General features: G+C 48.7%; 1 protein-coding gene and 1 long non-coding RNA gene across 2 annotated transcripts in view; one reads left to right on the top strand and one right to left on the bottom strand.

The window, feature by feature from the left end:
* Positions 1–9,519: 9,519 nt before the first annotated feature.
* Positions 9,520–17,470, bottom strand: part of KSR1 (kinase suppressor of ras 1) — a 144,246-nt gene continuing 136,295 nt past the window's right edge. Inside the window, 1 exon segment of the mRNA XM_039886061.1 lies at positions 9,520–12,766. Coding sequence (XP_039741995.1) covers positions 12,688–12,766 — 79 coding nt within the window. The 3' untranslated portion in view covers positions 9,520–12,687.
* On the top strand, positions 9,960–17,467 carry LOC120620942 (uncharacterized). Its single transcript, XR_005658039.1, has 3 exons — positions 9,960–10,092; positions 14,375–14,534; positions 15,855–17,467. It is a non-coding gene; the product is annotated as an uncharacterized LOC120620942 (long non-coding RNA).

The raw sequence follows: 17,470 nt of genomic DNA, 5'->3' as shown, positions 1-17,470 counted from the left end.
GAGTTCCTACCCCAATAGAGTAAGGGGGTTTTTGGGTTTAGGCACAACCTGCAATCTTGTCCTATGTCTGGGGTGGTCTTATTTAAGACCTTGTGTATTGTCGTTAGCAAAGTTATTAATACTCCTTCTGGTTTTGGTTGGGGCTGGTCGAATGCCTGGGCTAAAAAGGAAAAAAGGAAGAAACAGAGGGTTAGACTTATGTATGCTTGAGTCTTAGTTTTAAGGGCCCATCTTCCCGAGCTGTCCACTCTTGTGCTGCCTTCACGTGGGAGTGATCAATCCATGATGGGATGCCGTCTACTTTAACTGCAGTGGGCATCGCCAGGTAGACAATGAAGGGTCCTTTCCATTTGGGTTCTAGTCCCTTGGAAGTGAACTTCCGGATCCACACAGAGACCCCAGGCTGAAACTGATGGGGAAGTCTGTCCCCCGGGGCTGAGTGGGCAGCACGAACCCGGGACTAAATCTCCTTCTGTACACTTTGAAGGGCCTGTAAAGACTTAAGTAAGACAAGGTTACGTAGTTCTGCCTTTTTCTCATCTTCTATTTTAGGTACTAAAGGTGGGGATTTTCCAAAGAAAATTTCAAATGGGGTGAATCTATTAATATATGGATTACACCTGGCTCGGAGAAGAGTAAAGGGGAGAAGTTCTACCCAGGTCCCACCAGTTTTTAATCCTAACTTGACTAATGTCTCTTTTAGGGTTCGATTCATTTGCTCTATTTGGCCCAAGCTTTGGGGCCGGTAGGCGCAGTGGAGTTTCCATCGCAAATTTAGGTAGCTAGCCAATTGTTATGATACCTTTGCTACGAAAGCTGGCCCGTCATCCGACCCTAAAGTTCCGGGGAGACCAAATCGAGGGAGAATTTATTCTAGTAGTTTCTTAGTAACTACTAAGGCAGTCTCTTTCCTGGTAGAGAAAGCCTCTACCCATCCTGAAAAGGTGTCTATAAAAGCAAGTAAATATTTGTAGCCCCCCACAGTCAGGGTTACCTTAGTGAAATCGACTTCCCAGTGGTCCCCCGGATAAGTTTCTCTTTCCCTATGCCTAGGTTCTTCTATCTTCCCCTTCTTTGGATTAACTTGGGCACAAGCCGGGCATCGTGAGGCGATCTCCTCTGCAGTTCTTCTCCCTTCTAACAAGTGAAAGTAGGGGTCTAAAGCTTGGAGCATCTTAGTTTGCCCTAGGTGTGCGTTCTGGTGTAGTTGGTGGAGGAGAGTCTTTCCAAGGGCCGTGAGAGCCCAATTTTTCCATCTGGGATCGTCCACCACCCTTGTTGGTTCCTAGTGGCTCCCTTACCTTGAAAATATATGTTCTCTTCCGCCGTATAGGTCAGAGACGGAGACAGTTCTAGGTAAGGGACAACAGTCAGTAGATGTAGTGGGGGCCCCAATGGCCTTGTGGCCACTGTTCTTGTCTCTGCATCGGCTCGTCGGTTTCCCTCGGCCTCAGGACTATTCCCTTTTTGATGCTCTCCTTCCTTCCTACATGAAGCTGTTCCCTTCCGTGAAAGGAACTTCATCGGCCTCAGGCAGAGGGGAGTCTTTGAGGTCTGGCCCCGAGGAACATACAGTGTCAGTGAAATCTGTGCAGTAATGAACAGGGATCTTGGGATCTGGGTCTGGCAACAGATTGGCTGGGTTGATGACAGTAGCTTTGGATTTTAGCCATATGTTTGGAGTCATCCGTTGCCTCCCTGTTGTTGAACACCTTCTGGGCTATCTCAACAAGTTGGGACAGGTTCATCCCTGCAAAACCTTCTAATTTTTTGTAATTTACGCCGGATATCAGGGGCTGCCTAAGTAGCAAAGGCTATGTTAATTGCCCGCTGGTTCTCAGGGGTCTCAGGATCAATGGGGGTGTATACCCGGTACGCCTCATTCAAGAAACGCTCCAGGGGATTCCTGAGGTCCCTGTATAACTTCAGTTACCTTAGAAAGGTTAGTTGGCTGACGAGCAGCCATCCTAATCCCCCAATTAGAATCTGGTGGTACCGATCTAATGCCATTCTCCCCATCTGAGAATTGTGTCCCTAGTCTGGGCGGGTGGAGGGAAATTCCTCCTCAGTCTGTTCCCGCTTCCTCGACTCTCCTCCCCACCCCTCCCGCAGCTATCTTTTGTGTTTTAGTCCAGATGAGTCTGCGCTCTTCTGAGGTCAAGGGAATAAGTAAAAGATGTTGGCAATCGTCCCAGGTGAGGCAGTGAGTCCGAAAGACACTTTCTAAGAGTCCCATTAATGCCTGGGGTTTCTCAGAGAAGGGCGGATTCTGTGCCTTCCAGTTGTACAGGTCACTAGTCGAGAAAGGCACGTAAACCATAAAGGGCCTGTCTGTGTGATGCCCCTGGGGTGGTGCTTTTCACAAGGGGAGGGTGGCCGGGGTGGTGGTATCGGCTGGTGCCCCGCCCAGAGCCAGAGCAGGAGGCCTATAGGGGTTACCTGCCCATATCTGAGGAGGTGAGGTGGTGCTATTTGGCCTCTGTTGTCCTGGATTATAGGGTGGGGGGAGGTCACTGTCCTCTGATGGAGATTGGAGGACTGAGGGACTGGGCCGTCTTGGAGATTCAGCTGCTGCATGTTTCGGGGTGCCCACAACTAAGACTCGTGCCCCTAGAGAAAGGGCACACCGGTGAAGCCAAGGAGGGGGTGTCTGAACAAGGTTTAACCATTGAATGATGTAGGGAAACTGATTGGGATGTCCTGGGTCTCCCGTGACAATCTTCCAAACATTCTTCATTAAACCTCTGTCAAAAGAACCCTCAGGAGACAGCTACTCATCTTTACACAGTGTCCTTAGTCTGCCTGGAGAAAACTTTATGCCATAGTCAGCTCCCTCTACAAACCCTTCTTTGAAATGTCGCAGGAGACACTCCAAAGATGTCTTCTCTGAACTCGGACTTCCCCTCATCGCTTGCGCAGAAAACACAAAACACAAAACAGACACTCAGACGAGAACGATTACTGAGGTGTAGGTGGACCCAGAGAAGTCCGCCACCTACAACCTAGACAAGACCAGAGACAATAAACAGAACCCGACAACAAGGCACAGGAGGCGGCATCCTGTGGCCTGGCCATGGTCCGGGAGATATGACTGTGTCCAGTCTCTCCATGGACCCCCAATGACCGGTCAACAGAAACAGAAAGGTACCTTTTATCCAGACGTTGAAGCCTCGGAGATTCCCGTCGGGACCAGGAACAAAGAATGTGTCCTAAAGGTTGTGTCCTTGACAATTGCATTGACTCCGTCACGGCATTCAGGGCCCTGGAACATCTCAAGTTGGCCACCCCTTTGAATCTGTGACAGGGACAGCAACCGCTTCGGAGGCCAGTCCGGTCTTACATCTCAGGGCCACTCCCCAAGATCTCGCTGGGGACTCCAAATGTTGTAGCCGCCAGCTCCCGATAGACACACGGACCACCAGAAACCAGTGAGTTATAGGAAGCACACTCTTTATTCGTCCAGCTGGGTCTGCCAGGGGTATGCAGACCCCAAATTAAGCAGCAGCGAAATGTAGAAGTACAAGGTTTTTAAGCTCTAAAGCCCATTCTTCATTCTGTGTGAACACAAAGGTCTATTTTTCTCCTATTCACTACCTGTCAACCCACAGGTCAGATGTGCAAGTGGAGGTACAGAAGCAGAAAGCTTGTTATTAGAATGTTATGTTCCCATAATTAATAGCCTATGTTCCCATGGCGATAGCCAAATAGTAATTTCCAGCAAGTAATAAATTTCAAGCAGTAATTTTCTAGCCAACACATCCTGACCCAACCCATGGGCCTCTCTCCAATGCTAATTACACAGTAACAGGAATAAATAGTCAGCCTAACGTAATTTACTTTTCCCATTGTGAGACCAGGACTAGCAATGAAGTTCTCTGCCACACATCAGGACCAGGGGCCAGTGAGGAAAGCGCCTTGTCTAGGAAACTGGGATCTAGCCAAAACAGGGGGCGAGGGGAGGAGGGCAGCCCCTTGCCCTCCACACAAAGCACATTTTTGGAGAACCTAAGGCTTAACCATTTGTAGACAACCCGCCTCTATGTCAGGGTTTCCTACTAGCAGGCCAACTATCTCCCCTTAATCTGTTGAAAGTCAGCCCTCAACGCAAACAGAAAGAGCCTCACCAGAAACTCAGGAAGGATAAGGATATGCTTTCTTTAAAAGTGTCTACTATAACACCAGCAGAAAATGTATAACATTTACCGTGTGTGCTAACTAATGTTTTAACATCTCAGATAATATGACATTGCACTGCAGCTCTACTACTCATTAATGGAAGAACTATTTATTCTTACGTTAAAACCAAAGCCAAGGGAAGAATTTTCTTACAGCAACAAAGCAATCAACTTCATCTTAAGCTAGTTTCAAATATGAGACCCATCAAAAGAGGGAGGAAATAATAAAGGACATCTCTTGCAGAGTTCTTAATCTTTTTAGTAAACCTAGTTAAGTTTTCTTCCCTCCCTTTTTTATAAGAAAAGGCCCTCTCCCTCAAAATCTGATAATTGCCCTGGCTACTCAGATCCTCTGGCTATTGATAAGGGTCATCAACCCATTGTTAAGCAGAAATAGTATTAGGCTAGGCAGGTCCCTTATAGTCTGGGAGGGGAGGGGACTTTAGGCCAAAGGTCTTTTTTACTCTTTAAGGAATATATTAACCAAGCCTGTTTCCCTTTACTTGCTTTTAATAGGCAAATTAATATATATAATTTAAATAATTAGTTCAAATCTTTTTCCTTGTCTAAGGACTAAGGCGACACCTCAGCAGGAAACCCAAGACCCCACCCTGAGGGAGGCAGAAAGGGAAAGAGCTCCATGAAACCCCAGTAGGCAGGGACTACGGCCATTCTCAGCAGGAAGCATACGGAAGAAAAGACCTCCCGTCCCTCAACATCCATACAGATAATAAGGGAGTTCATGACTCTTAGAAGAGTTAGGCAGGAAAATTAGTTAAGGGGTTTCTGGGTCTGCCTGCAAAGACACTGAGGTCATCCTATCTCAGAAAGGTTTTGCTGTAATCCATCATGCACCCCAAGGCCGGTTAAAACTGCTCTCTCTTCCCCCATTCTGCCCTATGCTCTTCAGTTAACATATTTTCCACAGCTGCATCCCCCACCTCAAGGATTCTCCAGCCCCTTCCCTATCTCTGTAGCTGTGTATGAATGTCAGAACTGCGGGGAACTGTTTGTTATGTTACAGTTAGAGCTCAGCCTTTGGATAAGGAACCCGCTGCTGCGCGACATCGATGAGTGCTGCTCCCTCTCCGTAAGCTAGGAGTCCTGTCTCTCGGTTCAAGAATCCAATAATAGTGCTGATAACACCAAGGTCTCAGACTCTACAAGACAAACGACCTGTAAGACCAGGGGTCTAGAAATTCCTCCCCTGTAGCCTTCCTACTGGAAAAGCTCCTCCTCCCCACTCTGAGTAAGGAGGGACATGTAAAACCTCAGACAAAGGAATCACGTGCCCCTTGCATAGACAATGCAAAAGTATATAAGCCATAATAAATCCAAATAAGCGAGCTCGTGCATGGAGTTGTTAACCGCACACGCTCCACCAGCCTAATAAATCCTCCTTCCTCTAAACAAAGTTGTCCGAGGGTCTGAATTCCTCCATCGGGTGTCACTTCCTGCAACAATCCAAGTTAAACTTACCAAATCAATCATTCATCCAAGTAGAGACATGTGTCCAGTGAAAGTGGAATCAATAAAGCCCAATTTGCATTTCCGAAGTCAATGATTAAATTTCCTAGTTCCCATCATTGCTCATTTATTTCTACAGCTAACACTCCTTGAAGGGAATCTGTCAGTCAGTGCTTAAAAACTCACTAGCCTCTGCCATGCAGGTAATCCTGGCATGTGAGCACAGACCCACACTTGACCTTCATAGCTGAACCATCTAGCTCTGTTGGGGGAGGGTACATGGTCTCTTGTCTGTGTGTCTGTTCCTCATGGTCAGTTTTTTCTCAGCCTGCCTGGGTATTGATGACGGCTTCACTGGCCAAATTTCACCTCCTACTTGGAAAGTGATATGAGGCAGACACACTCACATAAGACACCTCCTTCCCTGTGTGGTATTCTAAATCTGGCAGGTGGAAACCTCTAACACATTCAAAAGATAAACTGATAACTGAAGTCTTTTGCATCCTTTTTACAGAGTGAAAACTTTTGGAGCCCACATTCTGGTTCTATGCCATCCTGTTGTACCTCCCAGCGTCCTCTGCTTAAGATGTTGTCTTCACTGGGGACCAGGCCTTAGACTGGGACCTTAGACTGGGACTCCTGGGTAGAATTCACCCTGCCCTTTGCTGTTTATCCTGTAGCCAGCCTCTGCCTGCTCAGCCCCCAGCTACGCTCACCTCTCCTCTGTTGTTCCTCCTACCCCTACTTTCATAATTCTCCCCCAACACAGTCCTCAGTACTGCCTGGAGAACCAGCATGCATCCCCCCTCCTACGCCAGTTGGTAATCACTGGATTACATCTCTCTCCCGTTTGTGTTCACAGTGTAGCATAAGAGAGGCAGGGTCTTAGCACTTCCCAGCCCTACCCCAGTCCTGGGCCCTACCCTGGAAGTTTCTGATGCTATATGGCTGGGGTGGGGCCTGAGAAATTCTATTTTTAACAATTTTGCAAAGGATGTCATGCTACTGGCCCCGAGATCCCACTTGGAGAACCACTGGCCTCCAGAAAAGGGCTGATACTCTGCCAGTTTGCACCATTTTCCACTTGTATCCATTCCAGCTGGTGAGTATCAATAGTTTGAATACCTCACTTGCCTGCAGGGGCCAGGTAAGGAATGAGCATAAGTGGGATGGGTAAAATGCGCGGGCATCTTAGTCTAGCTTGTCGCCTTCGCACTTTTGATAGGTGTAAAAAAGATGTCTCTTTCCTCTTTGCTCCAGGAAGAGACATTGCTCAAGACAATGAAACCCAGGTTCCAGCAATGTGGGCAGGGGGAAGCAGGAATTAAATGGGACAAAGTCTGCCCAGTCCCAGGGGTAGGAAAAACATGATATATAATATGACGTATCATATGATATATGTCATATATGTGATGCAGTGATTTGATAAAACCACCACAAACCACAAACTGTGTTGATATGCAGCAGAGAGAGATGAGGAAGAACAGTCTCTAAATTTAACACTGCTTGTGTCAGGGCAGGGATTAGAACAAGGAAAGTGTGTGTGTGCGTGTGTGCATGTGTGTATGTGTGTGTGTGTGTGTGTCTGCGTGTCTGTGTGTAGAAGGGTAGTAGAGAGTGAAGGTTAACATTTTTTTCTGTCATTTCAGTAATGTTTCACATTTCAATGGGCCCGAATGACTTTTCTAACATAAAAACATCTACTAAAGTAGAAATTTTAAAAAAGATTTTAGATATTAGAGGCTGGCAAGTCTGGTTTTGAATCCTGTCTCTGCCACTTACTGGCTGTGTGACTTGGGCAGATGATACAGCCTCTCTGGGCCTGTCCCTTCAGCTATAGAACTCGTTAGGAATAGCACCTACCACCTAGTTATTAGGAGGGTTAAAATAGGTATTTGCCTCGTGATTAGCACAATGTTTGGAATTGTCTCAATACTTGTTTGCTATTTGCAATTACCAAATAATATACTTTTAGTGTGGACCAATTGCAATAGACCCAAAAATGTAGTGTGGCTCAAACCCAGTAGTTTTTTTCTTGCTCGTATACCAGTCCTGGGCAGGTATGTATGACAGGTTGTCAGGGCAGCCTCCTCCACAGTCATTCAGACACCTGGACTGATGAGATGCTGTCATCCTCGACATGTGGCTTCCTGAGTTGCCCTTGGAGGGTAATGTGCTTGTGAGAGGTTTCCATGGGCCAGGCACTCACTTTCCACTGGGTAAGATAAGACTCAATCCCATGTTCTCACTCAGCTGCAAAATGGGTCTACTTATTTTCGAGGACAGAAGCTGGAAGAGAAGATACATAGACTTTGGCAAGAGCTAGCAGTCTCTGCCAGTGAGACGCATATCAATGAGTGATGTCAGTGATAAGTGTAAAAAAATATGTCCCTTTCCCCTTTGCTCTAGGAAAAGATACCACTCAAGGCAATGAAACCCAGGCTCCAGTGATGGCGGGGGTTGGGAGGTGGTCATTAATCTCATGAACTCCTATGGCTTTGAATATTTGTCAATATTTGCTAATTGTCAAGTTTACCTGTCCAGCCCTGTCTCCTAGGCTCCTTTCCCGGCATCCCTCTGCCCCCACAGATCTCACCCGGATGCTCCCCAAGTATGAACCCTCCACCACTCTTCATCCATTGTCTTACCTTTTCAGTGAATGACTTCATCATCCACAAAGGCAGGCATTTGGGGAATTATCCTGGATGCTCACTCCTCCCTTACATCCAATCAAAGCTGTTCACTATCCCTCTTGCCTCTACTTCAGCCCCACCCCAATCCATCCTCTATAGCTAAAATATAAATCTTATTATGGCCCTCTTCTGCTCAAGAATTTTCAATGGTTCCCTAGGGCCGCCATGTTAAAGCTTAAACCCAGTGGCTTGGCACCTACAATATCCTCTCCAGATTCATTTTACACCCCAGGTTTAATTTTACAACAGCTGAAATAACTCATGATTTCCCAGTCACATTGTGTGTTCCCAGACCTCTGAGCCTTTGCATATGATGTTCCTGCAGGGTGGAATGCCCGGCTCTTGCTTATTGACACCAGGCATATTACTCACGCTTCGAGTCAGCCCCCAGGCCACCTCCTCCTTGAAGATGGCCCCGCAGACTGAGGGACTCCTTCCTCAGGCTATTCACTGGCTCATGGCTGAAGGCAAGGGCACAGCCTTTTTTTTTTAAATCTGTGTTCCAGCACTTAGCACCATCTTTTAAATGTCTGACATAAGTTCCCCAGTGTCTGATGAGAGGGAGGTTCTGGAGTCCAAGTCCTGGACTTGGACTTAGCCACTTACCAGCTGTACCCTCTCCGTGCGTTTCCTCCACTGAAACACCGCCTACCTCATGGTGCTGTTGTGAGGGTTGGATGAAGGTGAGAAGATGTGTAGGGAGCACCTTCCTGGCATAGAGTAGGGGGTCCCACAAATGTTGGTTCCTTGTCTCCATCTGTTCTGCTTACCTCAACCTTCAGAGTACCTCTCTCTATGTAACTGGCAAAGAGAGGCTCCAAGAAATAAGATTTGGATAAATGACCATTCCCTCCCCACACACACCTCCAAGGCTTCTGCAAGGCAAAGGCACCCCCAACTGAGGAGACACTAACCAGGTCTGGGGCTGCTCACAGGCTATTACTGTTGGGAGCTGGATGACCTTCCTCTCTGCACCAGGGGCCTTTGATACTATCCCTTCTCCATTACACCATCTGTTTAGACATATCTGCCTTCGAGGTCCAGGCATAACTTCTCTTTCTCTGGAAAGTGCTCCCAGAGGGGGTCCAAACACCCTGATCCCTCCATTCCTGTTCTCCCACGCCACCCATGTGAGTGGTCCCCGACATTCATCTGGACTGACCCAAGCAGACACAAGCCCTGGACACCTTGGTACAATTTTATTCAAACTCCAGACACCCAGGCTTGGCCTGGCACAGAGGGTGTGTTCTTGCCAGTGGCAAAAAGTGATACAGCATGTTTATTAATACTAACCATTTTAATTTAAATTAATAGCATTTCTGGAAGACAAATGCAGTTGATAGAAAATATAAAAACTTACTGTACAAATTTTACATCACATTCAAAAAAGCAAGTGCGTGCCTTGTGGCCACAGGAGATGCTGGGTTTGCATACACAGATGAAATCCTGGCTAACGTTGCAGAATTGCATAAGCTCCCTATCCAGCTTCACATTTATGCCTCCACCAGCTCTCAAATCAATACGGAGCAGAGTTTACAGGGCGTGGCACTCCCCTCTGTGATCACTGGAAAGAATGCCACGACAAGGCAGAGGGATTCCAAGGCTCTGCACACATCTTTGATTTGGTGACATGGAGAGGTTAACTCTGCTGCACGCCGCTCATGACTAACCGGGAACTCACTGGGATTCGAGACCTCAAGTTTGATGGAGACCCAATGGCTGTGACTCTGGTGGCTAAAGGCCCTAGAGTTTTGGAGGTGAGGCGGGGAACTGGGGTGGGGGAGTCCTGAAGAACCAAAGCTTGGGCTCCACTCTCAGACCCCAGTGGGGATCTCCGCAGCCTCCAGAGCTCTTGCCGAGGAGGCTCTCCCAGCTTCTCTATCCCCTTCACAGTTGGCCGTGAGGGCTGAATTCACAGTATCTGCTGTCCTTTATGTGTGCCCAAGGTAGACGGGGAAAGCACACAGAAGGGCAAGCACATCTTCCTAACCTCATTCACAGTCACTTAAATAGAGGAAGAAGGGGACCACATGGGGGATTTCCTCAGGCATTTCTCTTACACGATAGGCAGAGCAGAGGCTCAGACCGAGGGCAGGGAGGCTGCTCAGGGCCTTGGAGAGGAAGAGGATGTTCCTCAGCTCTATGCTTGGGGTTCCTGGCAGATGTCAGTTCCTCGGGGGCAGGGACGGTGACGGTGACCCATTGCCAGGCCCCCGGCACTTCCACAAAACGCAGTAAATGCACAATGAAAGCTTCCTGAACTGACCCATGAGTGTGACACATGAGAAAAAACAAAACCCAGACTGACTTTCTGTGGGCTGAGCGTCAGCACTGGGGAGGAGTTGAGCCTGACTTGCTTAGTTGCCGTCCAATCCTTGGGCTCACCAGCATGACCATGGATTCAGAGGGGAAAGGCTGAGGCTTGAGAGGCACAAACTGTAGCCCCTGGGAAGGTGAAGACCTGTGGGGAGGAGCTGACTTAGCCAGAAGTGGCAGTCACACACCTTGTGGCTTTGGGTGGAAGTTATCTCATTAGATGGTTGACAGGAGTGGCCAAAGGCACGATGGGGAGAAATGAACAGTCCCACAGAGGAGAAGAGACTACATGGAGCTGAATCCAACTGGTTTCCAGCTCCTGACTTCCTCCCCGTACCCTGACCAGGAAAGGGTAAGGTGCTTATGTCTGGAGTGCTGATGGACAGGGGTGCTGACGGGCAGTGGGCAGCCCAGGTACCTCGTGATGTCTCACAGTGTGCTCCCCATGCAAGAGTCGGTCATCAGGTGCCTGGTCTGGAGAGGGGAAGGCAGCCCACAGCTTCTAAGCAGTGGCCCATTTCATACAGTGTTTTGGCCAGACTTTGGGGAGGGCTCTGAATATTGGGAGCTTTGCTAGATGGGTCTATGAAAGGGGCGGAAGGACCGCATGCCTCCCCATCTCGGCTCAGAGCATGGACATAGGTTCTGGGTCTGAATCCAACCACATCACCACTCTCATCGCCCTTGGTCATTTCTGGTTTTGGAGCCTAATGACAATGTCCCCTGAAGGGCTTCTTTGCCATTTGGAACTTTTTTCTGGGCAACAGCTTCCAATGAAGACAGGCAGGATGCTCTCACATCATGGACCTTCCCAAATCTAGCCCCTCCTTCTGATTCAAATGGACACAAGTAAAAGTCCTGACTTGGTGCTTGAGAAGGCTCTGAGGATTGGGGGGGGGCTTGCTAGGTGGCTCTAAATGAAAGGAGGGGTACGTGCCTCCCATCTTAGCTCTGAACATGGACAGTGAAGAAGCCAGGACTGGGCTGAGGGGTTTCAATAGGACTGGGGTAGAGGAGTGGTGGGCAGTTCTGGAACTTTAGGATGACTGATGATGGATTTCTAAGGGGCCGGTCAGGTCGCCTTGTGGTTGGGAGGGTGAGCTCAGGGACCCATTACTGCTACTCCCTCTACCGACCGTCCTTGTTCTTGTGGATCAAGCCTTCTTGGCATATACACAGCTGCTGGGCTGGGCCTTAGCTCTGGGGTCAAATGTCAGTCAGGATTGGGATGTGTCTAAAAAGCCAAGGCCCTGCACCCTATCTCCTTGGTGCCTCCTTGGGGGCTTCATGAAAAAAAAAACATCTCTACAGTAAGTGGAAACCCTGGCTAGCAACCACTGGATTAGTCCATATGTTAATTTGGATTTTATAAGGGCTGGATCACAGGGGTCAGAGGTGAATTCAAGCTCTCTGGGAACTGCCGACCCTCATAACCCAGCTGGGTTCTAGCCAGAGTTTCCTTTGCAAAAGGAGGAAGGGATAGTGGCCTTTTGATAGGACAAGGGGAGACTTGTACAGAGGGAGATTCTCGCTGATAGGGTTTAGGGCCAAAACATAGGCTAGGTCAAACCTTGCAGCCCCCTGTCCTACCATGAGAACAGTCACAATCTCCATGCTTTTCTTCCTTCTGGCCCAGCGTGGACTCACTGCCTACAAGGGCTCCAGAGGGGATGGCCACTTCCACCATCCCAGCCGATGGTGCCAGCTCTCCCCTGCACAGCTCGTTTTTATTATTACTTATTGTAAAACCTTGAGTTCACTCTGCAGAACATACATGTAAACATTTGCTGCCTGTCAGGACAGGTTTGGTTGTTGGTAATGTCATTTTAAGAAATAGCAGGTGTGGCTCCATCTCCAGGACCCACGTATTTTTTGTGGACGAGCAGTCTGAATTGAGGACTCACGCTTCTGGTTTGCAGGACTTATGAAGGTGGTTGACGTTTTGAAGAGTGTTGCTTTTTGTTGTGGTGGTTGTTTGGCTATTTTAGAAACGCATTTAAGAAAAAAAAGAAATTGGTGGAAAACTGCACAGCTGGCTACATCTTTGGATTACTGGACTCCAGGACGCCCAAGCCAAACCTTTCAAACCGGGGTACCACTTTGCTGCTGTTAATGCTGCAAAGAGGAACAAAAACAAAGGTTATAGACCCGTTGGTCTTGGTCAGAATTAGGGTGACATTAGCTTAGGAGTGGGCCAGTTTCAGAAGCTCAGCAGAGGACCCAGCCCACCAAGAAGTGAGAATGATTACATAGCCAAAGGCCTTGGCAGAGCTGCTCCTGGTCATACCTGGCCTGGGGGAGTTGGGGCAGGGGTGGCAGCAGCAGCCACTAAACCTTGGCCACACCCTCCTCCTGGAGGGCAGTGGGACTTGTTCATTTGGGAATCCCCAGCACTCAGCATGCCCCATAACTACCCTGGGCTCATCTGAACTGCTTTCTCATTTACAGCCCAGGAAAGCTCTTGCTCCAGGTAGAAATGGGAGAAGAGAAACCTGTGCCCCTGTACTGACAGTGACATCACATGCTTTTAGAAATGGTCCTCAAATACTGGGGTGCATCAGGGTTAACTGGAAAGCAGGCTGAAATGTAGGTTCTTAGGGCCAGCCTCCAGAGATCTGAATTCAGTGCTTGGGGGACCAAGGAATCTGCATTTGGTAACCAATGCAGTGACTGTGTGTGCCCTGTCGGTCACACTCTTGATGAATGCTGACTCAGGGCCTGGTACTTCCTGTCTGCCCTGGGCAGATGTAAAGAGAGTAAGTTGTGGGGGGAGGGGCAGAAGCTTTGTTTTCATCAGTGAAATTATTTGGAGACAGGCCCCCACCTTTTGCTTCAGGATGACATTCCTGAGTGTGCCCCTGAGTGCGCCCCTGAGTGCATGGTCCTTCCAAACTGGTGTCTCACGGCAACAGGACTTTGGGTGTCTACCACACCCCTCCAGAGGGTATGGCCCTGGGCAGTTCTGAAATCATCTCACTTCTTATGGGACAAGATTATTCCTGAAGGTTAACGGCTTAGCAAAACCCCTCCTCCTGTACTTTGGTTGGCAGGGTGGGGGTGGGGAATAGATTTCACTGAGCTGTTAGTAGGGAGAGAGGCCCACCCAAACAAAAATGGTACCACCCCACAGAAGAAGAGCTAGAGAGAAAGAAGTCGCATCCACGTAGGTGGCTCTGGGGGGGATTTGTTAGGGGATCCTCCATGGAGATCAGTTACTCAGGCACGCACAGGCCGTGGAGAGGGAGGGGCCAGTTTTAAAAACAAAGCAAAAGTCTCAGGAGAGAAGATTGGAGCAGCAGAGATGGTTTCCCCGGGGTTAGTGCCAGCATTTCAGTTTGCGTTTGAGCAGAAGTCCCGTTGCGGTGTGACGATTAGGAGGGAGAAAGCCCCGGGCACATGCGAACAGCCAGGCCTACAACCTACGGGAGGAAAGAGAAAAGGGGAGAGTAGTGTAAGAACCGAGCCCCACAGGGGTGGAAGGAGTGGCGTAGGCCTGGCCAGGTTAGGGGGCAGGGGACCCTCCTTCCCTGAAGAGAAAGAAAGGGGTGGCCCAGTTCTATTCCAGGCTCAGCAGCAGAGCGAGCCTGGAAGGAAGAGAGCCTGGCACAAAGAACCTTCCCTGGGCTCCCTGGGGCCGACAGGCCCACTGCCCTATAATCCTTGAATGTCAAAACTGACTTTCTGGAGTTCACAATTTCTGCTCACTGCAGTTCTTTCTTTAAGCTCTGGCCAGAAGGCACCTTAGGGACTTGGACGATGATTCCAGTTCTTTCCCACCTGACAAGCCATCGTCTGCCACAGAATGTGAGCAGAGGCTCTGCCACCTGCTGTGGGTCTTCTCTCAGCCCAGCAAGAAAAATACAGACCTACACGGCCCTTGCTGGTGAGCATTTCAGCTGCAAAAACATCAACTGGTTTATGAGGAAAACACATGCAAAGATGGGGCAGCGGGATGCAGAAACAGAGCAGGAAGCAGGGTAACGCAGAGGGGTGACTGCAAATGGGCAGAGACTAAGAGAAATAACAGAAGACACACTATTCCTCCAGAACTGGACAGGAGTTCTTAAAGTCAGAGTGACCGTAGCGTCCTTTCCCGTAGTAGCGGCTCCGCCAGCGACTGGGAGCGCCCCGCAACCATTTCGCCAGGTGTGGGAAGAGCACAGTGCAGCAGGTGATGGAGTCGGCACCCAGTGCGGTCGCGGAAAGGTGGAAGAGGAGCCGCAGGAACCAGGATGGCGGGGAGAGGGGGAGAAGACAGGACAGGCCAGCGTATCAGCCACCCCCCCGCAAAATAAAAAAGCAACAAGACCAATGAAAAAGAAAAGAGAAAATGAGAATTAGAGGCTGAGTGTGTAGAAGTAAAAATCGTGAACAGGAAGCTTTGACATAGACTCATTCAGGTATGCGGGCATTCTTCCTTTTAAGAGGCTAAAACTGATCGTTTTGGGCCAGAAACAACCCGCATCTGTAACTCAGTTTCCCACCTGTATATGATCTTTAGGGAACCTGGAATGATTTCCTGAATACCAGCACCTACCTAGCACAGCCTTCTCTTCTGTAGATGATAAAACCAGGGGCCAGACTGTAAATGAGTTACCCGAGATCTGACAAACCAGATCCTTGAACTTGCAATTCTAGGGGAACCCCAGGCTCCTGGTCTCTGCTGGGACAGCTCCCATTCAAAAACTAGCTCTAATAACCCCTTTCTGGAGATCCCCCTTTAAGCTCCCTGGGTGGACAGAGAGGACCCCGCCTGTGTTCCCAGAGGCTGTGCTTTTTCTCAGAACTCAGTATGTTGTAATTATTGCCTCACCCATCAAATGTTTATTGAGCAACTGCTATGTTCCCGGGACTGTGGTAGCTGGGAATACAGAGGTGATGAGAATGTTGCTGCATTGACTTATAGTGTGTGTCTGCTTGTCTTTATCCCCAATTAGGCTGTAAACCCCCTGCTGGCTGAAGCCTGGTCTTGGCCTTCTGTCTCCCCAGGTGTGTAGCAGGTACTCAGCAAGAGCTGGGTAAAACTCACACCTCTAATGGCAACATTCTGTTACCCCCTATTGGACTCTGACCCATCTTAAGAACGAAACATTGAATCTAATATTGCATTATAAAATAAAGTATTCCCTAACCACAAATTTGTCATTCTTCTAGACCATCTCTGAAACTGGCCTAATCAGCAACCTTTACCGTATTTTTTCAGGTTCTCCTACTTGTGTCCTCTGGTAAGAAGACCCATTCTGGACATACCTTCGCTTGAAGCTTGAAGCTGGTTTGGTTTGTTTTCAAGACAAGGTCTGGCAAATGATACGTAAGCCAAATCTGACCATGAAAAAGTTTTGGCTATTTTCAAGAGTCGTTAAATAAATAACAAAACAAAAACAAAGAACATGTGACAGAGACCATTATGACCCACAAAACTAAAATATTTACTATCTGGCCCTTTCTAGAATAAGAGGAGAGTTGCTGCCATCACACACCTGGGCAGCAGGTGTGAGACCCAGGTGCAGCTCTGGGAGCTCAGCGATGTGACTGCAGGTCCCCCCCGCCACACACACAGTGACTGGTGCCTCAGGGACGACGTTGGGTGTCAGGGTGGATAGGGTCTTGCACCATGCATCAAGAGCAGTTCCACTTTACCTGTTTATATATTGAGACTGTATGAGATCTCACTTTTAGAAAGTGCCTTTTGCCTTAAAAACAGTTTAAAACCATTCATCTCATCCAGGGGTCCAGCCACATATGGCCCACCACCTGTTTCTATACCATGCACAAACTAAGAATGGTTTCTACCTTTTTAAATGGTTAGGGAGAAAACAATCGAAAAGTATTTTATGACATGTAAGAATTACATGAAATTCACATTTAAGCATCCATAAATAAAGTTTGATTGGAGCACAGCCAGCCTGTTCCTGCGCCAAACAGCAGAGCTGAGTTTCCGGGACAGAGGCCGTATATGGTGGTGTCACCACTCTGCACTGCTGCTGGGTGCATCGCAAATCCTGGGACAGGAGCTGTAACTCGACTTTTCCTCTTAGCCCGCAAAGGCTGAAATACTTCCCAAGTGGCCCTTTACAAGTTTGCGTCTCCCCATTCTAGCCCAGCCCCCACTTTTTAAAGCTCTGGAAACTGAGCCCTGCAACAAGGAAGGACTTTCCCACATTCTCACAGTGGGTTTGTGACAGGGCAGAGGTCTGCAAGTGTCCTGGCAGAGCGGGTCACAGAGACAAAGGAAAAAGGGAATGAGATAGAACTGAGGAGATGACAGTGGTCTCCTGCCTGGTGGAGATCACCCCTGCACCAAGAGGTACAAAGGACTGTGATTAAACAGAAGCAGAGATGGGATGCCAGCATCGAAGTTCCACATAAACCCTACCCATGTGGTCCCCATAACGGGTGGCTCGTTTCAAGACTAGAAAGCTCTGTCTTGAGTCTCAACATTTTAAACAATAGCCACTCTGCTGGTTTTGTTGATGTTCCACACCCATGTTGCTCTGACCTCCAACTGGCCCCACTGGTCCTGCCCTAGGCAGAAGCTCCTGGGCTGGGCCCAGCCTGGGTCCAGTGTCAGCACCGCGCTGATAACAGGGATGTGGAGGTTTTCGTAGAGCAGAACTAGAGATGCTCTTCTGTCAAAAAGAGTCTGCAAACTAAACACGGTGAATGAGGTCCGGCTATCATTTAGGTGAGGGGATGAGTCGCCTCTGGCCAATCTGCTTGGGGTTTTCAGCAAAGTCTTGGGCACACAAGGCAGATGGTGCCCTCTAAGACTCTGGGTGAGGCTGCCAAGGCCTGGCTGGCAGGTTTGGTTCACCAAGG

The sequence above is a fragment of the Pteropus medius genome, unplaced genomic scaffold, assembly GCF_902729225.1.
Source record: "Pteropus medius unplaced genomic scaffold, Ma_sr-lr_union100, whole genome shotgun sequence".
NCBI lineage: Eukaryota > Metazoa > Chordata > Mammalia > Chiroptera > Pteropodidae > Pteropus > Pteropus medius.
This window is presented reverse-complemented; position numbering and strand designations above follow the sequence as displayed.